General features: G+C 41.9%; 1 protein-coding gene across 2 annotated transcripts in view; it reads right to left on the bottom strand.

The window, feature by feature from the left end:
• ACSS3 (acyl-CoA synthetase short chain family member 3) overlaps window positions 1-25,054 on the bottom strand; it is a 179,087-nt gene extending 154,033 nt beyond the window's left edge. Inside the window, exon 1 of one of the 2 annotated variants that reach the window (XM_075551224.1) lies at window positions 24,457-25,054. In XM_075551224.1, the coding sequence (XP_075407339.1) occupies window positions 24,457-24,761 (305 nt within the window). In that variant the 5' untranslated portion in view covers window positions 24,762-25,054. The remainder of the gene's footprint in view (window positions 1-24,456) is intronic. The other variant, XM_075551223.1, reaches the window with a different exon arrangement.
• Between the last annotated feature and the right edge of the window lie 2,380 nt (window positions 25,055-27,434).

The raw sequence follows: 27,434 nt of genomic DNA on the forward strand, positions 1-27,434 counted from the left end.
TGAAGAAAATTAACAGGTGTCCTCTTACATTATTTCAATTAAGGGGGTGGGGCGTCTAATTGCTGCTAGGTACAGTGTAACTTCCAGTTTCCTACTGTGGTAGTCACCTAATCTGGTGTCAATTTAAGGATGAAGAGTGTAGGGGTGGAGTCTAGGCTATCAATCTGGAGATAGCCAACGAGACTTCTGTGTGGACATGGCCTTCTCCTGAGAATTCTGGGAAATCTGGTTCTTCCTCCTTGGAGGCAGAAGACACCTCTCTCTGTGTGTGCTACTCCCTGGGAGACATTGCAGAAGACAAGCCACATGGACGCAACCAGATCTCGGAAGCCGGAGAAGCCACAGAGAGACCCCCTACCAGCGCTGAGATGCTTACAATGCCACTGGATCCAAAGATTTTGTATTCACTGACTTATGATCATCCTGCACTTGGCTTCATTGCATGTGTTTTGTGATTCTGAAGAGGACCTTATAGATTGGTATGGGTCATATGGGCCAATATCAAACTTGATCTAGACTGGGCTGGGATGTTTTCTCAATATTAAATTGCTTTTATATACAAATCTCTTTCTTATACACATATGAGTACCCATGGATTTGTTTCTCTAGTCTACCCAGACTAACACACCTACTAAGTCTCCATGGGCAGCCGTCGGGGTGAGGGGCACCTCCTTCCTTTTGGGTTAGGTTTGAAGTTTAATCCACCACTAAGAGAAGTGCAAGACCCTCGTTAATGTTCCTCACACGAGCTCCACTGACATTTGTACAGAATCTCCTCAAGAAGAGGTAGCAGTTCTAGCTCCTCACAGATCCTTCTCTGTGACACCGTGTGACTGGGCATTGGGTTGGCTACTGAAACCCTGGTAAGAGTAAAAGTTGAGCTTTTCTATTTCTCCATAACCATATCTGCTGATAGGGTGAGGCTGTACATTTTTTTCCGTGGTGTTTGGCTGAAGTAAGGTGGTTATTGTAAAAATAGAGCTCTCTCCCTTTCTGATTGTCATCAGCAGCTCGAAACCACCAGTTATTTGGAATACAGATGAAGTTTTCTACTCCCATAAAGAGTTACAGTCTTTGAAAAGCATAGAAGTTCTACCCTGTCCTATAGGGTCCCTATGAGTCAGAATCACCTCAATGACATTGAGTTTGGACTTTTGGTTTTGGCTTGATAGAGAAAGGTTTGTTTGGGTTGTGTTGGCACACATTGGTGAGTGGGGATGCCTTACCTTTTCAGAATACAGTAGAGGATGTATGAGGCAAGAAGAAATTCCAGGAAAAACTGCCATGTAATTCTTCAGCCCCAAGATTTACCTTCTTATCTTTCACATATCGGTGTCTTCTCATGAATTTTGCATTTGCAATGCCCAAAACTACCACAAGTGCTGTTACTTGTTTCTTTGAGGTGCCTTTGAGTTGGAACTAACTGTGTTACTATTGTAGTTAAGTGCCTTTGAATTGGTTACAACTCATAGCAACCCTATGTACAACAAAACGAAACACTTCTGAGTCCTAAACCATCCTCACAACTGCCGGTGCGCTTGAATCTCCTAGAGCAGTCACTCTGTCGATCCATAGAGGGTATTCCTCTTACTTGCTGATCTAATTGGCCACGCACAATATCCCCTTCCAATTACCTGTCTCTCCTTATTCATTTTCCAACTTTCACATGTATTTGAGGCAATTGAAATTGAATAATGTCCTGGGTGAGGTGCACCTTAGTCCTCAATTTTATATCCTTGTCTTTTATATTTTAGAGACCTTGTGCATTAACTAGTTCAATGCAACATGTCTTCTGATTTCTTGGCTGCTCTTTCCATGAGCATTGATTGTGGATCCAAGAATAATGGAATCCTTAACAACTTCAATGTTTCTCCTCCGTTATCATCATCTCATCCATTGGTAAATTTATGAGGATTGCTGTGGCCTTTTCACTGGGTTATGATCCAGATTGAAGTCTGCAACCTTTTATTTTGATTAGCCAGTGCTTAATTCCAACTTCACTTTCAATGAACAAGTGGATGGATTTAAAAATCAGAAATTGACGTTAGTGTGGATCTGGAGGCTTTAAAATCCAAAGCAGAATCAGTCAACTTCTGTAAGCTTTTCTTCTGGCTATTTGTTTGTTTTTTCTTGTAAACAGGTTCTTATATGGCCTCTGTTCTCATCATGTGTTTGTGTCAGTTCTGCTCTTATTAAATGCATTAGTAAAAAAAAACAGGGTTGGGAATTTGTAGACTACCAATTTAAATATTTCAACAAGCTGATTAAAACTGGTAGCACTCACTCAACTATGCCAGACTACACCAAGGAATTTGCAAGATAACTACTTAGTCAACTGACAAAAAGCGATCCATAGCTGTATCAATTCCAAAGGATGGTGACCCAACAGAATGGGTAAATTATCAAACAACATCTTTAATACTGCATGCAAGTGAATTTGTGCTGAGGATAATTTTAAAACAGCCATACATTGACAGGGAGCTGTAAGAAATTCAAGCCAGATTCCGAAGAGATGGAACAAGGAATGTCATTGCTAACATGAGATGGGGCCTCGCGGAAAACAGAGACTATTCAAAAGATGTTTGCTTGTGTTTTATTGACTGTGTAAAGGCATCCAACTGGGTGGATTATAGCAAACTATGGAAAAGATAGAAAATAACAGGAATTCCAGAACACCTCGCTGTTCTCATGCAGAGCGTGACATAGATCAAGAGGCAGCCGTTCAAGTACAGCCAGGGAGGGTTTAAAATTAAAAATCGTACTCAGTCAACCTGTATGTGAGCAAATACAGGTTGAACTGAGAAGCTGGACTACATGAAGAAGAACGAAGCATCAGGACTGGGGCAGGTAGGAGACAATCCAAACAGGGACAAGCCTGCAAACAATCTAAGTTTCTTTAGAGGACAACTTGGTTTCACCCCCGAGGTCGCCATCGGTGAGGACTATACGAGCAGAAACTGACTAAATGCAGAGATTGGTTTACTATTGAGGACTTGACAAAGCAACCTACGAGAATGACAGAACTTAGTCCCACACATTTTGAACACGTTATCGGGGGACACCCTCCCACATCAAATATTTTATTTTACTATAATATGATTCTTATTTCATTTAAGATTAAATCATTTCAGAAAAGGTCAATAGCTTTCTATACGTTACCTCACCATTTCCCTTCAAAATCCAAAGTTATATTTTAAGTAATAATTAAATTAAATTCATTAGATTAAAAAGCAACTAATTGTATAAAACAAAGAAAATATACTTGGGAGTATTTTGTTTATATTAAGACATAATAAGATATATCCTCTGACATATAAGATTTTAGTGCTGATCTTTTTCTAGGAACCTGACAAACTCTAAAAGCACATGGTCAATGATGACATAATGTTCTATTCAATAGCTGTTAAACAATATAGTCCTGCATTGTTTTGAATTATCTTTCATCACATGATACTCCTATGATATTTGTGTTAGTCTGGGTTGACTAGAGAAATCAATCCAGGGGCAATCATATATGTATAAGAGCTTTATAGCAAAGAGTAATTGTATATTAAGGAAACATCCCAGCCCAGTCCAGATCAAGCCCATAAGTCTGATATTAGCCCATATGCCCAATACCATTCTATGAATTCTTCTTCAGACTAAGTCAACACAAGGAATAATGCTGACTGCAGGAAGATCACAGGCCAGTGAGTGGAAATTCCAGTGGATCCAGTGGCTGTGGAAGCATCTCAGTGCTGGCATGGGTCTCCATGTGGCTCCTCGAGCTCTAGGGGTCTGGCTCCATCACGATAGCTCCATCTGGCTTGTCAACAGGAATGTGCAGCAGAGAAAGTTCATGCCCCGCCTCCAGAGAGGAAGACAGGAGTTCCCAGAATCCTCAGGAGAAAGCCATGCTTACACAGAGGCACGATTGGCTATGACCTGATTGACAGGCTAGACTCCACCCTTCACTCAAGTTGACAGGATATTACATAACTGCCACAATATTCCTTTTAGATAAATTATGCCCACATTGATTTTATTACATTCATAAACTAAATTCTTAAAATCAAAGGATAAAAATAATCCGAAGTACACACACATTAAAATCAATAATCAAGTTACTTTTTGGAAATACTGAATCAACTTTGTTTCCCATCAGCATTACCCAACTTTCAATTTCATCACACTCCCCTAAGCTTGAAATATTACTCTAAATCCTCTCCAATTTGAGAGGTAGACAAATGGTTTTAATTTTTATTTCTTTGATTACTAATATTTTAAATAGTTGATGGATGTCAGTTTTATAGTAGCTTTAAGAGAGACTTGGAAAAAGAAAGAAATATGAATATGTTTGAACTAGAGAGGTATAGGAATCTAATGATCAAGAATGTTCTGGGCTTGGAAATTAAGCAACTTAAGTTATTGAATCCTCAAAAGTTCCCCTGTGAAGCAGACAAACTGGGACCTATTTTAAAGATGAACCAGGAGGCTCAGCGAAACCAACCTCTGAGGTATCAAACTAACTAGTGCTTTCTGACGCTAGAGACAATAGGCTGAATTTAGTGAAAGTCAAGCGCACATAATTGCAAGCTCAATTATGCCTGTACCTTCCCATAGATTCACTGTGTTTGTGAGCAACCCTCATGTGTTAACTCATTCCTAGCACACAGCAGAGGCCCAATAATTATGTTTAAATACATGCCTGCAAGAGGGATTGAATGTGAACAAAAGTAGTAAGTACTCTTCTGACACATTAACACAAATCAGGAAAAGTCTCATGAGGTGATTGGTCAACATCCAGCAAAAACAACGACTTGTTCAAAAGACTACGATTCCACACAAACAGAGAAGGCTTTAAGGATTTTTAAGAGGGCATCATGTTGCCCTGTTCACACAGTGACATCCCATCTAAATTACAGAAACTTGATCATGGCTGGTATCAATTGACTGTTCCAGGAAACCCTCCAAATTGGGTAGTTGCTTACATCCAAAAAGCCAAATGCACTGCCATAGAGTAGATTCTGACTCAGAGCGGAACTGCCCCAGTGGATTTTGGAGACTGTGTAACTGTTTTTTAGGAGTAGAAAGCCTCATCTTTCTCCAATGGAACAACTAGTGGTTTCCAACTGCTGACCTCATGGATCACAGCTCCTTGGGCGGGGCTGCATCGTAACCTTATGTTAATTTAGCCTCATGGGATACTGTCTTGTAACCAGACTTAGAAAACACATTCTCTACAGGAAAAACAATTATGTTAACAGAGGAGTCTAATGCAAAGATATGGTCACACTTAAATCCAGCCAATACGTGAGTTGGTAATCTCTACCCGGATCTCAACCACCAGCCTTAGTCACCGATTGCCCCATCTAGACATGAAAGGACAGTCCAGCCATCTGCACCTCTGCCAGATCAGCTTGGCTTAATACTGAGTGAACTGCCAATGGTGAGAAAGGCAACCGGCAGGAAACAGAATAGAAGGAAAGGCTTTCAAGAAATCAATACCTGTTATCTGAACTGAATCCACTGCCAATAAAGTGAAAAGGCATGAATGAATTATCTTAAAGATCCTCAACTTGGGAGTCATGCCTGACAGTTGAATTCAGAACAGGAGATGAGGACATGACTTTGCCTTGTTTGGTTTATTTATTCAAGGGAGAAATGTAGAGAAAGAGAAAACTAAATGTAAAGATGATAGAATTTGATTTAGCATGGAAAAGAAGAAATTATAGTTAGCTTAATAGATATCAACAGTCACAAATAAAACTAGAATCAAAACATTTGCATTTCAAATCAGACGTTTATTGGAATCTAGTATAATGTTAAATAGATGTAAATTTAAAGGAACATTTTTAAAGAAATCACATTTCTTAAGTTAGGCCTTTGGAATAGCGATGGCTCCTCAATCAGCCAATTCAGAACTATTTGCAATAAGCTCGTCAGGAAAGAGACTTCAAACCAGAGTGGATAGATTCCTAGAAATCCAGACCCATAGTTCTGGATTCCGAGAGGCCCAAGTGCCTACTACTGGACGCCTCAGAACTAACCAGAGAATCAAGAGTGGAATGGACATGGAGGCGTGCTCTAAAAGGTCTGCTAGTGCTCAGTAGCGAAAACAGAAGATGCACGTAAGCCAAATACAGCGCAATGAAAAACACAAAAAGAAGAGAGAGAAAGAAGAAACAGTAGTGGTGACACCATGCAGAGGAGGGAAAACCAGTTTGTTGATGTGATGTTATCTTTCTCTGGTTAAGGACTCATGGGAAGAAAGGGAACAAGGTAAAGATGAAGATTAGTGCTCTCTAAAGCTGAAGGCTTTAGCACTACAAGCTTTTCTAGTTGTCTCACTATATCTTCACCTCTGGTTCTCCGCCTTTCTCTCCAAGACTACAACTCAGGGAGAATGGCACACAGAAATGTTCTGATGAAACTTTCCTTTATAGCTGAGATTCCCACAGACGGACATCACAGAACAGTGAATGGGGTTTTAACTAGGAAACACCTATCTAGAGGAGGCCTGTTTGTATAGTGGTTATGGCTAGACTGCAAATTCAAGGTGAGAAGTTTGAAACCAACAGCTGCTTTGCAGGAGAAAAGTTGTGCTTTCTACTCCCATAAAGAGTTATAGTCTAGGAAACACACAAGGTCAATTCTACCTTGTTCGATAAGGTATAAGTTAGAATCAGCTTGGTGGAAGTGAGTTTTTGAGAAAAGCAGCCATCCAAGGTGGGACTACTGGTCTCTCTCTCTCTCCAGAAACAAGAATGATGACAATAAAAGACAGCTGGTAAAAATAACTCCAATGGAATATGAACCACATGCACATCAGTCTCTATGAGATCAGAAGAACTAGACCGTGCCTGGCTACCACTACCAAATGTCCCCAAAGGGATGGCATTAGAAGATGATACTATATAAAACGGGAGGAAGATTGGTATAAAACTCAAAAGCACAGAAGAGACTAGGATTGCTGGTAGCGTCGGGGCTGGAAGACTCCCTGAGACAACAGCCAGCAGTCACCCTTTATTTAAGAAAACCGAGCTCAGCCCCAGTTGATTTTGTATGAAGCCTGGTGATCGTGTGGACTTGACGTCAGTCTGCTGAACTTCTTTTCCAATGAACTCTTTTCCAATTAACATTCGAAATTGCACTAATTTGATCATTTATCTATGATTGATGTGCTATGTAAAGGTATCCGACTGTGTTGACCGTAACAAATTATAGGTAACATTGTGGAGAATAGAAATTTCAGAACACTTCATTGTGCTCATTCATAATCTGTGCAGTCCTAGAGGCAGTCATTGGAACGGAACAAGAGGATAAAGCATGGTTTAAAATCACAAGCAAGATGCAGTAGACTTGTATATTTGTTCAACCTGCAGGCTGAGCAAATACGAAAAACTATATGAAAAAGATAGCAGGAAGATGCATTTACAACCTGTGATACTGAAGATGAGACAACTTGCCTGCTGACAGTGAGGAGGATTTGAAGGACTGACGATGGAAATCAAAGAATACAGACTTCAGTATGAATTATACCACACATAAAGACAACAAAATCCTCACAATGGGACCAAAAGGAAGAATCAGGACAGATTAAAAAGAAAAGATAGAAATTGTCACGGATTTTATTTTGCTTGGATCCACTATCACCACAAGGGGAACAGCAGTCACGAAATGAAAGGAGACGTTGTACTGGGGGCATCTGCTTCACAATATCTCTGTAAGGCCTTTAACAGCAAAGTCAGCGTGAGGGCTAAGGGTACCTGACCCAAGTCATGGCATTTTCAATCACTTCATGTACATGACGATGCCAGACTATGAAAAAGAACGATTAGAGAATTATCTGTTTGAATTCTGATGTTGGAAGTGTGCTGAATGTGCGCCGAATTGCAGAAGAATGAACACTCTATCTTGGAAGAAATATAACCGGATTGGACCTTAGAAAAGAAGATGGTGACCCTTCCTCTCATACGCTGTGTGCATGTTATCAGAAGGGACCACTCCCTAGACAAGGACATCAAACGTGGTAGAGGGCCAAAACCGCAGGAAGACCTTCAATGAAATGTTTGGATATGTGGCAGTGACCCGGGCTTCAAACGCAGAAATGATTTTGAGGATGGTCACTGTTTCGCTTTGTTGTGACTCAGGATGCCAGGAAAGCACCGAAGAACATTAACAATTTTATAATAGAAGAATTGCATTAACCTGTACTTCAATCAAGATTAGTTCTGAATCAGTGTGTCCATGAAAAGTAATATAAATCGATCCCTGCGGTGTTTTTGCAGTTGTTGTTAGGTGCCTCTGCCCAGTCCCGCGCCACCCTCACAACTGTTGTTGTGTTTGAGCCTATCAATGCAGCCACCATGTCAATCATTCCTATCGAAGATCTTCCTCCTTTTCGTTGCCCTGGAACTTTACCAAGCATGATGCCCTCCTCCAGGGACTGGTCTATACTGACATCTGCAGCGTAGACCTTCTGATATTAAAGCCAAAATGATACAGAACAACCCCGCTCTTTGAAATAGAGCAGATACCTCTTTCTACAACTTCCATCTTCAACTCTCGCTTCACACACATGCATACACACACACGTATACCCAGTGAATTATCATGTCAACAAAGATAAGTCTACACAGATCAAGTAAACATCATTAGACATGACTTGAAATATTAAAGTAGATTAAAAAACGGTGTCATGTCTTTTGTCCTCCATGCCTCTGCTACAAAATAAACTGAACACAGTGCCACAAACTACATTTTCGTTTTAGTTTTGCCAATTCTGCCACAACCTACACCACCATATTCAGCAATGAAACTCTTTCTTTCAACACTTCAACAGCATGAAACTTGAACGCAGCCATTCAGTCACCAAGAGTTCCTTATCGAGCTGGTCCGAGTCAAGCCCATGATTTGTCTCATTTTCTCCTTTGTCGCTTTTTCCTACCTTCCTGATTGTTAGTACCTCCAGCAGAAAAAAACAAGAGGTTGCACAAAGGGATAAAATTGAAATTAGTTGATCCTTTTATCTAGGAGAGGTTTCATTACTTATAAACCGGTCACTATTGAACAAAAGGGAGCCTCTGCGCTCTGCTTGTTCACACCTCAACAGTCAAAGCAATTGAAATTCTAAAATAAAATGGATTTTATTACTCACATTTGCAGCAACTAATAAGTAGATAGCTCATATCACTTCTGATTGTTCCTTTATTAAACAGGAAAATAAAGGCCATTTTATTATAGGCACATTTTTTAAGTGGATGGCATTGTTCTTCAAAGGCATACTCTAGCTAGATACTCATTGACCACCTGAAAACCAGGTGGCTTATAGGAGTGCTCAATTACTGTTTGGTGGGTGAAGAGGTAAAGAATAAAAGGAAGAAATGAAAGAGCAGACAAATGAGTGCAAAAGTAAGCACATTTCACAGCAAGCACACCAACAATGATTCTTTTATAAAAGTAACAGGTTAAGGAGCTTATTCAGGTGTCAATCATAATTTTTGCCTCTGGTTTAATTTGAGATGCATATTTCTGGTATTATCAGGATGAAATAAGATTAACTTAAGAGGAAATATGACACAATGAGAAACGGATACCTTCTACAGTCACAGAGATCTGCGTTCTCATGTCAGATCTGCCGCTGCCACTTATATGGTAATTTAAAATAAACAAATTAATTAGCTTTCTCTAAGTTATTTTTCAAGAACATATATTCTTGAGAAATTTGAAGAACTGTGCCAAGGAGCATTACTGTTGTCATTACGAGTGTGATCGCATTTTTCATAGCCTGTCTCATTTTAACCAGCATTCACAAAACGCACAAATATATTCAAGAGGAAATAGAAAATATTGCTTAAAAATCATAGAAACCTTAATGAAACAAAATATCAGAATGAGAAGCTATTCTTTCTTTCAACGTCCTCCATATAGGCCTACACACTTCTGAATGTAGTACTTCCATCTCTCCATTCCTTCCAAAAGAGTTCTACACACTGAGATTTACTTTACATCAAAACAGCAATTTTGGCATCCTAGAGAGATTCAATTTGCTTTTTTTTTTAATTTGGGGTGCAAAACAAGTCTGAAGAGGCATGAGCAGAGCTGTTGGGTAGATGGGGAAAGTTTCCCTACTAAACGATTGTACGTCAGCCTTTCCTACCCGCTAAGAATGACCAGGTATGTTGTTCTGATGAGAAAGAGATCCCTCAGTGAAATTTTCCTAGACTTTTTCTCACCAATGCAATTCTGTTTTCTTTAAACTTCTTCAAAATAAATCTGCATCATGATCCTGTGTGTTGTAAGAAAATGGGTACCACAATGTCTTCCTTGGATTCCCAAGACTCAGTCTCCATCTGAGACCAACCTTACTGCCTGGAATGTACCTGGAGCAGCGGATCCCCTTGGAAGTCGTTGCGCTGTGGATCGTATGTCGTTCTTAAGGCACTCAAGACTATGTATTAATGGGAAAGCTTGTCTGCAGCTGTCCACTGGCAACAGCGAGAGGCTGAAACGTTCTGTTTGGGGGAAACCCCGTTGCACGTATGAGCGGGGATCCCAGTAGCGGTATATTTTGGCTGTGTTCATCCAAACAGCGTTACTATGAGTCAGAGCAGACTCCCCAGCACCTCACAACCACGTAGGAAATTCGTGTCTCAGGATGGAAGTGCTGCGCAGACAAGAGCAGTAGTGTTTCCAACAAATACAGTCTTTGAGATAGCTGGGTAACCATAAGAAAACGGAATATTTTCTTTATTTTTTATTTATTGATTTATTAAATATTTTTATTGAGGGCTCTTACATCTCCCATCACAATCCATACATTCATCCTCTGTGTCAAGTACATTTGCACATATGCTGCCATCATCATTTTCAAAGCATTCTCTTCCCACTTGAGCCCCTGATATCAGCTCCTCATTTTGTGTTCACTTTGGCAGCACATGTAGGCATGCTAATAGGGTTATTTTTCTGCATTTGTTATCAATTTTAAAATTATTTCTAAAGCAAACCAAAATAAGAGAAAATGTAATCAAATTAGACCAATTTAGCAAATACTTATAAATCACATTTCAAATGGTTGTTGAAATAGTGAGACATCCCTCCCCCCCCACACACACACACACCGACCACTAACACAAACACACACAGAGACCTCACGGCCATTGAGTCAATTTTGACGCATGCCAACCCTGTGACACAGAGTAGAGCTGCCCCTACGTGTTTCCAAGGCTGTAATACTTTTTAAACTAGTATTATTTTGAATTTATTGTTAATTGTGAGATAATACATACATCAGTTCATTCCGTGATTCAATCACATCAAGCAGAATTGTACAATTGCTACCAAAGTCAGTTTCCAAACATTCTTTTTCTTCGTGGACTCCTTGATATTGTGTCCCTTTTAAGCTCCCACCACTACTGTACCCCAATCCCTGAACCCCTTATTGTATTTGCTGTCCCTAAGGGCTCCTCAGTCCTGGCCTTCATATACCAAAAACACAGGGAAGCATATAATACAACTTCAAGAGGGTGACCTCCAAGGACACAGCACCTCTGAGTTGATATGAACTCTAATATGAACAAGCAAAACAAAAATACAGAAAATGTTGAAACCCAATCAGGTCCAGCATGCATCAGAGGGGGATGAACGGACAAGGCTGTAACTGTTCAAATCGGATATATACCTTTGATTTTCCATACTCATCTTTCCAATCCACTGTCTTTAGTAACCACTGTCCTTCCATCCCGCAATTGCGGATAGAGGGAGTTCACTGGAGGCTTGGTTAAGACTGATTCTTGACGGTTGTAGAAAGCCCTGTCTTTCTCTTGCGGAGTGGCTGGTTTCAAAGGACTGACCTTGTGGTTAGTACCCAACTCATAACCACTATCCTACCAGGGCTCCCAGTGAGATATTTAGAGTAGATGAATTAGAAGCCCTTGATCAGCCAGCACTCAACATTTTAAAATAATAAAATTAGTATTAGATTTATTCCAAAAGTAAAGTTTGTAACAGAGCATATTGGAATTTTACACCAAGTAATAGTTATCATAATGTGTCTAAAAGGGAAGTAATAATCCTTAAATAATCTATTACCACTTTTAACCTGAGATTTTACTTGTGTTATCATATGAATTTTTAAAATATAAATCCGGTAATATAGTATCCCTCCAACTTGGTTTTTCTTTTCTTTCTAGGCTGCCAAGTTGATAGAAATCGCCACCTTGGCTGCCCAAATGTGTGCACACATCAGAACAATTGTGAGGATTTCACAGGACCAGGTAGTGTTTTACTCTGCTGTGCATGATGTCTCTCTAGGTCAATCCACCTTGTTAACCTGAAATCCTTGGAAACTGATATATGCCAGAGAAACACTGCTGCACACTCGTATGGATCTTTGGTCTATACCACATAGATAAGGCGTTTCCTTGGAACCTGAGATAAGCCAGAGAACCACTGCGGCACACTCATATGGATCTTTGGTCTATACCACATAGATAAGGCGTTTCCTTGCTGAAGTGTGCGTGTTTCTGGCTTGATGACCAAACCCAGGCTGATTATACAAGACCCTCCATTTAAAGACAAATCAACTAAGGAATTGTGTGCCTTAGTCAATTCGGACTCAAAGCAACCCTGTAGGACAAGGTAGAGCTCGTAATGTTGATGCGGCTGTAAACTCCCAGGAAGACACCTTTGTGGAGCAGTAGTGAATGTTCTAACTGTTAAGTGCAAGGTCAGTGGGAGAAAGACGTGGTGAAGCAGACCCCTTCCACACAGAGTGCCTACCTTACCCATTGCCTGTGCGGCATTTCAAACTCCGAGTGACCCTAAAACCTTAAGGAAAGGCTACTGCCACATTTTCCTTCCTCCCGAGAGGTTGGCGGGTTCAACCTGCAGACATTTCTGCCATTGTTAGAATTAGTACCAGAGCTTCACCGCTTTCCTGAATATTAAACTCATTATTTCCCTCCAGTGAATTCTGACTAATCACAACCCTACTGGAGGGGCGTGAACTGTCCCTGAGAGTTCCCAAGACTGTAAACCTTTATAGAAGCAGAAAGCCTTCTCTTGGCCTGAGTAGCTGTTAGGTTTGAACCACTACCTTCGTGGGTAGCAGCCCAATATTATGCAACCCACTAGGCCGCCACCAAGGTTCCGCCATAAGATGTAAAAACCCCAAAACCCACTGCCAGTGGGTTGATTCTGACCCTGAAGGGGCAGACAGCCTCGCAGAGACAGCGGCCGTAGAGCCTTCTTTGGCAGCAGTTCTACTTTGACAGATGGGTCGCGTTGGATGTGCTCCAAATGGCTATCGGTAATTTTCACAGGGGCGTATTGCCACCTCCTCCTCCCATCCCCTTGAACCACTGGCCTTGGGGTTACCAAATGAACACGTATTCACTGCACCACCAGAACCCCAAACTAAAGCCAAACCCAATTGGCATCGAGTTGATTCCGCCTCAAAGCCACCAAGAGGACAGAGTAGAAGTGCCCCCCTTGGGTTGCCAAGGCTACATATCTTTAGAGAAGGAGAAAGAGTCATCTTCTGGTAAGAAGCCCAACCGATAATCTGTGTGGCACCAGAGTCCTGGTAAGTTCAAAGGAAAGTAAAGGGAGTCCATTGTTTCATTCTTTGTTTGGGATTAATTCAGACAAAAGAACTGCAACCCCTTTGATGCCTTGATAGACGATTCATAGGTCATTTTGGGTACTGATGAGATATGTGATTCAGGTTGCATCCACCTGAAATTTATATAGGAATATATATTTTGAAAAGACATTAAGAAGGTTATTCCACATATGATAAAGTTTTAAAACCAATTCAACTGAAATAAACAAGGCTGTATGTATTTCACTCAAGTTAATAAAGGTGGCAGAGACCTGATCCCAGTTCTACTGTGGTCTAGAAGTTATTTGTTAAATTGCAGTTAAGAGAAAATTATCAGTGGAATGTGAATTTATATAGTGGAGTGACAAAATGGAGATGAGTATTGAACATTCTTTGTCACAGTAAAGAAAGAAAGAAAAATATTTGAGATGAGCTTTTAAGGAGTAAACCACCAAATAATAAAGTAAAATTCCTAGAGAGACGATATGAAGGTAAAAGCAAAAAGACATGTGTAAATTCGTTCTCTAAAGTAAAAAAAAACTAAACTCACTGCCACTGAGTCGATTCCAACTTATAGCCACCTATAGGTCCTCTAAAATAAAAGGCAGTCAAATGGAAACATCCCTGAAAAAAGGGCTCTAGAGCGTAATACAAGTGGGTTGAAATTAAGTTCGCCACCAAATGACCTCTGGCAAGTCACTAAATATCTCTTCACCTTAATTCACACAGGAATAAAAATTTAGGATAAATATACCTCTCCCATTAAGTTTGTGAAAGGATTCAAAGAGATAATGCACATAGAGTGATTAGTAGACCGCCTGGCCCAAAGTAAATATGCTAAGATTATGAATTGCTGCTTCTGGAAACTTCTTCTGATAATGTTGTGGTTGTCTTTACTGAAGATAACACATCCATTTTGAAGACTGGCTCAGACAATACCCAGAGAACGTGAGAGTCCTCTTCAATCTACTAACGGCTTTCCAAGTATCCCAAGTCAAGAAACTGTCCAAGGAAGCATCTAATATTTTTAGATAATTTGTTCCACTAAGTTAGTTAATATGTAGGGAATAGCAGGCAATATTACAACTTAATATTCTTGGACTAAACTTTAAAATCGAGATATTCCAAACACAACTAGGAAAGCAGGACACATATACTGCCTAGAAAACATCTCTGCACGTAACATGTGCCATTCATGAAGCTCTGTCCACCTTTGTATCTCCATCTTGCATGCACACAAGGAAACCAGGATCAAGATAGAGATGAATGAAGGAATAACAGGAAGGAAAGCTGTATTTTAAAAAAAAACAAAAGAAAGAAACCAACAAACTGTAAGGAGAAACATAAAACAAATCCTAGCATTTGTGTACACTGATAGGCAAGAGGAAAGAAAAATTTGCAAATATTCAAAATTAGTTGAATTAATTAGGCTATTTCTTACCATGTTCTCATAAACACAACCTTAAAGTACACTGCATGCAATGAATAATGTGGTCGTTATAGATTTTCCTTAAGCCAGAAAGCCAACAAAGAATTTTTAAGAGAGAAGATTAATATTGCTTACTACTGTCCAGTAAATACTTCTAAAGTAGTTAGCTACAACTATAAAGTCCGCCCTACCAGTGGGATTCATATATAAAATATAAACAGTTGGTTTTTTATTTTTCAAAAGAGCATGTTTTTTGTTGTTCTTTTTGTTATTTTTTTAGCTAATATGGATATTTACCAAATAGCTCCAAAATGAAAAGGAAAACTGAAATGAATTGAACCTATTGTTATAGAACAATGAAATGTAGGATTAGGGCCCACAGACACTAGATTTCAATTGCTTCAAATCCCAGATAAACTAGTTTACTCAAGTTCTTAAGCTCTTTGTGCCTCAGTTTCCACACCAATGAAATGTGAATACAACTGACCCTACCCCCCAGGGTTGTTATAAGGGTGAAATGAATAAGCAAAAGTGTGAAGCACTTAGTATTCTATGTGCCTCTGGATACGTAAATGGTGGTTCCTTTTATTACATGCCTCACAAGTTTTTGCACATCACCATGCTTAATCATTCCAGTAATCCTACAAAGTTATTATTATTTTCCCAAAATCAACAAAGAAAGGCTATGTTATGAACCAGTGATTAAAAAAAAAAAAGGAAAACCAATATCCTTTGATCATGAGTTGATTGTGGCCTCAAAATTGTGTCAATTTGGCTGGGCCATGCTTCTCAATGGTTTGACAATTATGTAATGATGTGATCATGGCAGTTATCTAATAATATGATGACTTCTCACGATATGCCTGATCTGATAAACCCGAATCTAATCTGAGGGGGTTGGGATGCGATGCAACATCTTTAACAGTCCTGGTCCATTGTAAGAGAGGCTGCTCAGGCCTGTGACCTGCATGACCTATTATTTCATAAGAGATAAAAGGCAAGATCATAAGGACCTACTGCCACCAACAAAGAAAAGCTAGGCTGAAAGTGTGTCCTTTAGACCTAAGATCCCTGAGCTGGGAGACTTAAACCCCGGGCAAGATTGATGAAAAGGATCTTCCGCAGAGCAGACACCAAGAGAATGCCTTCCCCTGAAGCTGGTGCTCTGCATTTGGGCTTCTACCCTCTTAAATTGTGAGCGGTTATCTTTCTGCTTGCTAAAGCTATCCAGTTATATATTTGCTTATAACTATCCACTTATATTTTGGCTAACTAAGATACTAGCCAACACAAATGCTTCTCACTCATGAAAGCTCTATGTGTGCCCATGTAAATTCTTCAAACATTGCATCTACACATTTTTGCTCAGCATCCCAGACTGCTGGTATCCTAGATGCACTTCCCCAGTAGCCATGGTAGGTGGAGAAAGGACTAAAATGGGAATTTCTTACAACCAAATGCTTCACCCTGAAGTGGCACGTCTTGTCCCTCTTATTGTGTTTGTCAGATGCCTTCCAGTCCTTTCAGTATCACAGCACCCGTATGTGCAACAGAATGAAACCCTGCCCCATCCTACACCAGCCTCACAGTTGTTCTAATGCTTGAACCCACAGTGACAGTCACTGTGTCAGTCCATCTCCTTGGGAACCTTCCTCTTTGTGGCTGCCCCTACTTTGTTAGCATGGTGCCCTTCTCCAGAAACTGGTCTTTTCTGATAACATGTTCAAAGTACATGGGATGAAATCTAGCCATTCCTGCTAAGGAACATTCTGGCGGTACTTCTTCCAAGACAAATCTGTTTGCTCTTTGGCAGTCCATGTTACTTTCAATATTCTTCACTAGCGCCATAGAACGAATGCATCAGTTTTTCTTCAGTCTTAATTGTTCAGTGTCAAAATTTCATATGCATATGAGGCCATTGAAAATACCATGGCTTGACACAAGAGTACCTTAGTCCTCAAACCAACAACCTTAGTTTTCAATACTTTATAAAGAGGTCATTTGCAGGCTCTCTTGTCCCTCACACCTTACTCACCTGACCTCACTGCATGCGATGTCTCTTCATCTCTGAGAATGAAGAGGAACATGAAAGGACAGCGATTTAACAATGTAGAAGAGGTGAATAAAAAATGAGGGAGGTGTTGTCAGCCATCCAAACAGACAAGTTTGAAAAATGTTTCCAAGACGGAATTGCAGATTTGACAAATGTATTAAGTACAGTGGAAAATACTTTGAAGGTGATAAGACTGTTTTGTTAAAAAAAAATTTTAACTACATAGCTTTGAAAAATAAAATCCGGTTTGGGGGGTACCCCCTCCTGTATATACACACACACACACAAGGAAGCAGATGGACTTTGGAGCTCTACTTTAACCTTACGTCAAGTACAAGATCAGTCGGTTCTTATAATGTGGCAATGTATGAGACCTTCCTGACATGTTTGCTGAAGACAAAGTGGGTGCATAAGCAAATGTAGTGAGGAAAGCTGATGGTGCCCGGCTATTAAAAGATATAGCATCTGGATTTTTTAAAACTTTGAAGTGAGAAAGGTGACCATCTAGCAGGGAACCAACACAGTCCACATGGAAGAAGCCTGGGTGATCATGAGGTGTCGATGGGAATAGATATCAGAAGTTCAAACACAAGCAACCAACTGACGTGAAGAAGCCTAGGCAGGACCGTCCCTCGAGAAGGGGCGCACTGAAGGGATAAGTGTATCGGTGGTGAGATACAGCACTGTTGAAGCACCTAGCTCTCCTCTAGTTCTTCAATATCTCCTCCCGAGTATGACAGTCTTAGTCTCCCCTCATTAACCTGAGTGTGTTCATATGTCTAACTAAGATCATTGGATGCATGAAATCCAAGATAGATAAACCCCTCAGAAATAATAAGGGGGGTAATGATTCCCTGAGAGTACAGAGAGGTGGGAGGGGGGGAGAACGGGGAACTGATAGCAACGATGACTATAACCCCACTCAAGGAAAACGAATAACAGAATGCTAGGCAAAGGGATACATTGGGTGGTGTTAAGATATGGCCATAAAAAGGAATAACAATAATACTTTTTAATATAATGATAAGTGTTCCTCAGGGAGAGCGTGGGGAGGGCGGGATAAAGGGGAGATGATATAAAAGAACGCAAGAAGAAAAAAATATTTTCAAAATAATAGTGGCAGCAATTGTACAATCATGCTTGATCTAATTGAACTATGGATTGTTATAATAAAGAGCTCCCAATAAAATCCGGAAAAAAAGAAATATCTTATAATAAAGCAATAATTCAAGACTAAAATAAGAGTTCTAATTTTAGTTATTCTCATCTTTTCAATTGGGCTCTTTCAACCCAGAGTTCTTAAACTTCATTTTTTTGAATATCACAAGAATATAAGACCTTTTCTTTGTATATCCCATCCCTCTCTGCATTAAACCACAACTCCAGCAAAAGTAAAATAAAACTCATTATTATATGTATTTTATATGTATGTCCTCTAGCCAGAGAGTTTTAGTCTAAGCACTTAAGCATCATATTCAGATGTACTTCCCAAACCGTAATTTAGAGATGCCATTACATTCACACATATTACGGCAACGATTCATTCATTTCCCACACAACTCTCTTACCATTGTCACACCATAATGAAAGGCTATGATCCCTTATGGAGGTGTTGCTTGTTGCTTTTTAAAAATTGTTTTATAAAAGAAGTAAATAATCTCCCCTATCATCTAAGAATGTAGGCAAGAACAAAAGGAAAAGTACGCTGCCTTCCAGGAGATGCTAAGAGCTTAGATTTTCCTCTACACCTGGTAGTTGATCAGTCACAGCTGACTGAATTTCCATTGTTCACTGATTGTACCGTTTGCCAGGCAATCCATCCTTGCTTACGTAATTGCAGCATTCCTATAGTGCACTGTGTTCTCTCCTGAAGGTTCGGCAGCATGACAGGCTGAGAAAATTAGATACGGCGCAACACTGAGCTACTGACCTTCAGAATATAAACTAAGGCCCATCTTTTAAAATTGGTCTTTCTTGCTGATGGGGTTATTTTGAGAGACTGGATTTCTAATAGGGCATTTTTCATACTGGCAATGTACCTTCTTAAAATATTTTTTAATATTTACAAAAGTGATTATATTTTAAATTTAAAGTCCTACATATACTCGTGCATAAGCCGAGTTTTCCAGCACACTTTTAATGGAGTTTTTGTGGTAAAATTACCATAGGTGCCTTGACTGGTATTCAGGTCAGCTTATACTCGAGTATATACGGTACGTTGTTAGTTCTTGTGGAGTTGGCTCTGAGTCATAGTAACTCTACATACCACACTGAGAGGCACTGCTCAATTGTATGCCAGCCTCAATGCCACTCGTTCCTGTTGGAGTCCGCTGTTGGAGCCACTTGTCAATCCAACTCACCAACCTTGCTTCCAGTACATATATTAGGGCTACATTTCCAATACACACATGACGAGGTTTCAGAATGTTGTGGGAAAATGCAGCTAAAAGATTACTGATTTTGTTCTTCTTTTTGAAGCCCTAGAGGAACAACAATTTTAAATTAAATAACAACTGGGTCAATCCAAGCCTATCTGCAGACCTGCGGCTTGATTATTACCTGAAGTCTAAGAAGTAAATGCAAATGCTTTAGCTTACTTCTACAAGTCCAAGACCATGAAGAAAACACCTTCCCTGAAAACAAGTATCAGTAACTCAGAAGTGATCATGTGTGGGTTTTCCAGACCGTGACTAGTTACGGGAGGAGGAAGCCCTGTCTTTCCCTCAAGGAGCACTGGTGGTCTCAAAGTGCTAGCCTGCTGGTCCCAGAAGCACCAGGGCTCCTTCTGCTCTACTATACCATCCTCCACACGCACCGACACTTCCGTATCTCGATGGCTTTGTCATGTTCTTTTCTGCACACAAATATCTTTGCTTCTCTAAATGCGTCTTTGCTTTAAAATTCAATTCAAATGCTACCATTTCCCAGAAACTTCCTGCATCATGCAGATGTATGGGAGTCTATCGTCCATATTCCAAGATACTAGTTCCTAGTAAAAAATGTGGGGCACTGTGGCTGTACATTTTAAAGTCTATTCGTTTAATTTAGTCCTAAGGAATCTACATTTTATTGTCTTCATGTAGCAAATACGGATCTTGAGGGCTCTCCCAGTTAAGTGGCAGAGTTGGAGTTAAACTCCGCCCTGTTGCCAATGCTGAAAGAACACAAAGCCCTTGTGCTAGTAATTCAATATATGACCGCGATTCCGTATGAGGAGTCCCTGGAAGGGGAAAACAGCTAATGCACTCAGCCTGGGACTAGGAGACTGGAAAGTCATGTCCGCCCACAGGTGCCCGAGAAGAAAGATCCAGCAATCTACTTATTAAAACAAGAGTCACTGAACACTCGATGTAGCACAGGTTTTGGTTCGTCTTTCACATCGTCCTGATGTCCTGACCTTCCTTAAAACTTTGCTCCATCTAAAATTTATTGTTTTATGTGTTTCACTATTGCTATAAGCTTGTTATAAAGCTTCAATGACTTGGGAAGATGTCCAATTAAAATTTATTTTTTATATTAGTTCTTACCTCAAAAATTATTTTTTCCTTGGGGAAAAAAAAGCACTCTTTCTGCCTTCCTTCCTTTCTTTCTTTATTTTTTGGCACCTTAACACAAATAAAACTAACATATTTCTGAGAGAATTTGGCTGCAACCATATACTGCTTTGTCCACTTGTTTAAAAACGCTGTGTTTAGACTAAATCTGTGCATGTATTTAAAGCAAGCAGCAGGTTTTACTTACCCTGGGATCTGCAATTAGGTATCCAATACAGTCATAGATTCCCACTTATGAAATGAAATGTGAATTTAAACGCATGGTCTCCTTCCTCCACTTCCCTTCCCAATACCAATGTTCCAACATAAGGTTGTAAGTAAACTTAAACCACACGGATGAAACAACTGCAGACTCAAAAGATTTCTCTCTTACTCATAAACAGAGTGGGCTACAGGGCCGGCCCCAATCAGAGTGACACTGGCCCCTTCCTAGAATATGTGCTACAGAAGACAAAGCTAAACCGACAAGTTGGGGAGGGGCCAGCATGCCACGCCCACACGGAAGCAGACCAAGAAGGAAAAAAAGAGATGATCCAGATCCCATATCGGCAGGCCAAGCGCTGACGTCACTGCAAGGCACAGCGAGGACTGCAGGGCCGACAATAGCTTGAGATGCGATGTCCCTCGACAATACTGGGGTCACATAGAGGGGAGTTAGGACTGAATCCCCCACAGTGGGCAAAGCAAGAAGGGAACATGACAGATCGGCAACAGGAGCCAAGCCAAGCCACAAAGCCCCCGAGGAGCCCAAAAAACAAACTTCAGGCTTGGAGGGGCAGTTCCTGGAATCCCCCAGGATCAGTGGGGGGACAGTCATAAAGGTCACCAGACAGACCTGGAATCGTGTATGCTTTTTTTGGGTTATTATTTGCTTGCTATTATTATTATTACTATTAGTTTCTCTTTTCACTCAATCTTTTGTTTTGTCGCCATTATTGTTGGTTTGCCTACCTATTTAAGATAGCTTTGGGAAGCAAGTTCAAGGACAAAACAATGGGACGTAATGTTCGGAGGGACTTGGGGGGAGGAGGAGGCAAAGGAAGATAGTGAGCAAACAATACCATAGACAGAGGAACAACTAGGGAATTAAAATCAACAACAACGAGGAAGTAGAGATGCTGGGGATGTTGGAGCAACAGCAGTCCAGCTGAGAGGAATTACTAAGAAGCAGAAGAAGAGCGAGAGTGATAGGGGAGCAGGAAGTCAAAGGAAACAGGAAAACTCTAGGAAGTAAAACTATGGATAGAGGTATAAGCATAGACATGTGCATGTGTAAATACATTGATTTGTAAAGAGAGTGGTATTGTCATATGTGCATATATTTATATGACAATACAACCTAGCATTCTGTGATGCTCACCCTCCAAGCATGATTGCTGAAGACAAATGGGTGCATAAGCAAATATGGTGAAGAAGCTGATGGTATCCAGCTATCAAAAGATAGAGCATCTGGGGTATTAAAGGCTTGAAGTTAAACAAATAGCCATCTAGTAGAGAAGCAACAAGACCACACAGAAGAAGCACACCAGCCTGTGTGATCATGACGTGTCAATAGGATCAGGTACTGGGCATCAGAAGACCCAAAACAAATATATCAATGCAAATATTGGGGGTCAGAGTGGAGACCCAAAGCCCATCTGTAGATAATTGGACATTCCCTCTCCGAAGGGTTACAAGAAAAGAATGAGACAACCAGGATGCAGCACGGCATGGACAGAACACAACATTCCTTTAGTTCTTTAAGGCTTCCCCTCCCCACTATCATGCTATCACTTCTACCTTACAAATCTGACTTGACCGGAGAGCATACACTGGTACAGATAAGAGCTCTGGACACATGGAGTTCAGGACAGATAAAACCCTCAGGAACAGCAATGGGAGTAGTTATACGATGAGGGTAGGGGGACAGTGGGGGGAGAAGGGAAAAAAACAGGGAACTGACTACAATAATGCACAATACCACCCTCTCCCCAGGGGGACGAACAACAATAATGTGGACAAAGGGAGACAGTGGTTGGTGTAATATATGAAAATAATATTTTATCATTTATTTTTTAAAATAATTAATTTTAAAGATTTATCTCTTAATCTCATTTATCTTTTAAACCACTATAAAAAGGTATAAATCCAAGAATACAAAGATAAAGATTACAGACAAAATGTTATCAGATGTAAGCGATTTACAATATACTGAAATTTTAGAAGTAAAGTGATTCCCTGTTTGCAAAATGATTAAATGATGTCCTGCTCCCCAAATACTTGTGATGTGACCATGTGGACACTACTATGAATCTTCTTCTGAACCTTGTACAAAACATGATCGCACTCTACTCCGTGTACATTTGAGGAAATTGAAGCACGGGGAGGTTACCTTGCCCTTGATCACATAATCAGTCCCTGTGAGATTTGGGTGACAGAGCCAAAGAACCCACACTCTTCATCATTTTGATTTCCAGAAGGCAGAGGACTGTAGTGTGTCTAGTTCCTAATCCAAGTACACAGTAAACAAAAGCCCACTGCCACGAGCCCCTTCTGATTTATAAAGACACTAGAAGACAGAGTAGAACTGCCTTGGTGGATTTCCAACACTGTAAATCTTTTTGAGACTAGAAAGCCTTCTCTTTCTCCCCAGGAGCTGCTGGTGGTTTCGAAGTGCAGGCTCTAAAGGGAATAACATGAAACTAGTTAACGATCAGGAGAGGAATGGGCATGGTCTGGGCAAAGAACAACCTTGGGCTGGATGGAGGACCTTCTCCACTCCCGGCCCCTTGCTCTTGCCAGGGAGAAGTTGGCCAAATCTAAATCTCCTATCAAACCTCCCATGTCACTGTTGAGCAATGTTTCTCAACTTTCACAGGAAACAGCCAGCCCCCTGGGTGTCTGGCAAAGGAGAGCTGTGGTGTAATAGTTAGGGCGCTTGGTTGTGAAACATGAGGCGTGGTTGCATCCCACATCCCACTGACTCGGTAGTGGAAAAGACCAGGGAGCTGCTCTTGTGAAGATTCTAAGGCAGGAAACCTTATGAGCAGGTCTACTGTAACCTGTAAGATCTGTAGAAGAAAATTGACTGGAAGCAAGCACACCTTAACAAGACCCACCTACCCCCTCTGGCAGAAGAAAGTAACTATGCTTTTAAGGATTAGGAATACAATCCATTTAAGATCAGTGTGTGCTTCGCCTGCCATGTTCAGGCAAGTCTGGCGTCTACACTGAAATGCATCTACAGGGTTAACTATAAGAGCCAGCGTTAACAGCTACATGATTGCAGCGACAGATATAAAAATCTTTATTCCAACCACGATGTCTAACACCTAGTCTATATCTGCATCGTTTTGTCCCTGGGTACCCATGCTGCAGCTTCATGTACACAGACTTTGGCTCCAGTCTGAATTACTTGGCATGGCAAAGACTTCCCAATCCAATTCCTAACTCACCACCCCCATTTCCCACCACGTCAGCCAATCCAATTACTTGTCATCACGGTCACATTTCAAAGTGTTCAGAGCTCCTGGGTTTTGACTATCAGGCGCTGTGAAACTTGACAAGACACATCATCCCAAACACTGCTTATGTCTCATGCCATCGCCAGTTCTTGTGTGGACTGCAGCCCTCTTCCCTACTGGGCCGCGCTGTCCCTGGGGGACAGCCACCCAAGCATCCCGAGGGTCAGCAGAGCCTCGCCACACAGGTAAACGTGTGTAGGAAACGGAGCGAATCCTCCAAGAGAAGAAAGCGGGGAAGCTGAGTGAGACCTAAAACAAATGGAAGGGGCCAGAGCCCCTGGACGGCAACTGGAGGCCGACAGAAAGTTCGGGTTGGCGAAGGAGGCACTCACCAGCTGGTGGAAGGCGGGTGTCGGTTTTCCAGGGTTTTGGTCCAGGGCTTGTACCAGCTGATCTGCTCGGCGGCTTTGCCCCAGAACCTCTCCGGGTCGGCCACCGAGGCGGCAAAGTGCGTCTTGTACTCGCCGCCGCCGCCCGACAGGGTCCGGCCGCCCAGGCCTCCGAGGCCCCGCGGGCTGGGCGTCACGTACGCCCGGCGGGTCGGCCCGGTTCCCCGCGTCGCAGTGGACCCGGGCAGGGGCGCCCCGATCCCCCCGGCGCCGGTGACCTTCCGACACTGCAACCAGGACGGCTTCATTGGCACCGGTGGCTCTGGCAGACAGTGCAGCCGTTTCACCGGCGACAAGTGGGCTCCAGAGACTTCTTGGGGCCTCAGGGACAAGGGGAGGTGTGAGCAAATTCCAAGTGGACCTAGAATCCCAGAAGGAGCCAAAGTTATACTAGAGTTGTCGGGAAAATACGATCTGGAGTTTGCGAGGGAGCCGCAGGCTGGAATCAATCGGGGCGAGCGGGTCACCGCGTCCCGCTGCCACCCATGCAGTGTGCACACACACTTCCAACTTCAGGACTTGCCCGGGAAAAGCGTCCTGGAGCTGCAGGACATCCGTCCTTCTTGCCCCTGGGGCACTCCTCGGAAGAGGCCCAAGCACTTGAAATGTCCCAAATAAGGAACTGGGTGCAGCTTGCCTCCCCTCCAGCGGAAAGGACCGACCCCGGGCGATGTGTCCAGCCCACCAATCGTTATAGTTCCTTTCTTAAATCAACCCACTCCCTGCTTAAGTACCCAGATGGCCGTTCCAGGGGGAAGATTGTTCCAGGATTTCCTGACAGCTGAGATAGTAGGAGGAGTGAAAGAAGGTTGGGCCGGTCAAATTGGGAAGTGCTTCTGGGGTGATTGACAGGCCACCAGGAAGGTAACCCAGTTAGCATTGGCATTCACCTGCTGATGGGCCTTCCCACCAATTCTACAAGCTGACGGTGGAAAGGGCGTGTTGCATTTATTTAGCCCCCTGTAATTTGCCTCTTTGGTTTCCTTGACCAATCCCCAGAAGCCCCAAAAAGGGGCAGAGGAGGGAGGAGGGGCAGAGGGAGGCAAAGAGTTATGTAACGGTATTTTAAAAATAAAAAGAGGAAACAGAAGAAAACAAAATGAGAATAAGAAAGTGGTGATATACGGTACTCTTTGGCTTTGCCATACATGATTTGAGCTCCTTTATCACTTTTCATCATATAGTGAAATTCAGATGCAATTGTTCGCCTTAATGGTATGCCAAACACAGGCTGCATTGGTGTGACAATGTTTGCAGTTTTAAATGTAAAGACGTATTTCCAAACCTCCTGTGAGAAAGAGGGGCATGAGCCTGACATGGGAGGGCTGTAACCTAAAGAGGCTGTAAACACCTTGTCCTGTAGGGAAAGACCATGTGGCGATCAAAGCTAACTAGAACAGGGAGAAATCAAATGCAAGGCAACAGACATGCATTCAATTACCTTGGCTTCCAAAGGAGCCCTGGGCTAGACGATATAGATAGACTTGAAAGACAAAGGTTACTACTATGAAAATCCTCGGGTGGGGTGGGGGGCAATCTCTACTCTGCACACATAGGGTCTCTATGAATTAAAACAACTTGGGGCCAACCAACAATAATTGCCTTTCTCCTGACAGAAGGGGTATTGCACGTTTTCCCTGACTCTTAAAAGCAGTTTCTGTCCAACTGTTTTTCCAAGATGCTCCTGGGTGATTGAAACAGACAACCTTCCCCCACAGTGGTGGAGTACTAAACCATTCACACTCCCTGGAGGCTTGCCATTGGACTGTAAGGATCTCTGATGGCAAAAGCCAGGGTGGCACTTCGGCCTCTGAGTAATTCCTCTCAGCTAGATTGCTGCTGCTGCTGCTGCTGCAACACTCCCAGGATCTCTACTGCCTCCTCTTTGTGGATTGTAATTCTCTAGCTGTTTCCCCTGTGGCGCTGTTGGCTCCCTGCTCCTTTGGCTGGAGGAAGGTAAGGTGGGAGGAGGGGCAGGAGGGAGGTGAAAGGAAACAGAGGAAAGATCTAAGAAACATACCTCTATGTTTATAGAGGTATAAAATAGACGTGTATCAATTCTTAAAAATAGAGGTATTAGAGTATGTACAAATATTTATATGTCAGTGCATTGAGGTAGTGGACGGACTTTTGGCCTCTGCTCAAGTCCTGCCTCAAGGCAAGAACACTTTATTCTAACAACCTGGCATTCTGTGATGCTTACCCTCCCAGCAAGATTGCTGAAGGCAAAATGAGTGCACAAGCCAATGTGGTGAAGAAAGCCAAGAGTGCCAGGTATCAAAGGATAAAGCATCTGGCGTCTTAAAGGCTTGAAGTTAAGCAAGCAGCCATCTAGCAAAGACGCAACAAGCCCACATGGAAGAAACACACCAGCCTGTGCAGTCATGAGCTGTCCATGGGATCGGGTAACAGGCATCAGAAGACCCAAAATAAACAAACATATTGTTGAGAATGAGGGGGGTCAGAGCAGAGACCCAAAACTCATCTGTAGACAAATGGACATCCCCTCACAGAAGGGCCACAAGGAAGGAGTGAGTCAACCAGGGTGCAGTATAGCACCAATGAAACACACAATATTCCTCTGGTTCCTTGAGGTTTCCTCACCACCACCACCCTCCTATCACCCTGACCCTCACTATCATGACCCTAGCCCTGCCTTTCACCGTGGACTAGACCAGAGCATGTACACAGGTCTATAAGGACTCTCGACACATGGCATCCAGGTCAGATAAAACCCTCAGGAACAGAAATGGGAGGAGCGAGACCAGGAGGGTAGGGGGAAGATGGGAGAGGAGGAGAACAAGGGAGAACGGATCGCAATGATTGGCATCTAAACGTACACACACATACACACACCCCAGGGGGATGAATGACAGAAACCATGGGTGAAGGGAGCTGGTGTAAGAGATGAAAATAATAAT

The sequence above is a fragment of the Tenrec ecaudatus genome, chromosome 6 (genome assembly GCF_050624435.1).
Source record: "Tenrec ecaudatus isolate mTenEca1 chromosome 6, mTenEca1.hap1, whole genome shotgun sequence".
Classification (NCBI taxonomy): domain Eukaryota; kingdom Metazoa; phylum Chordata; class Mammalia; order Afrosoricida; family Tenrecidae; genus Tenrec; species Tenrec ecaudatus.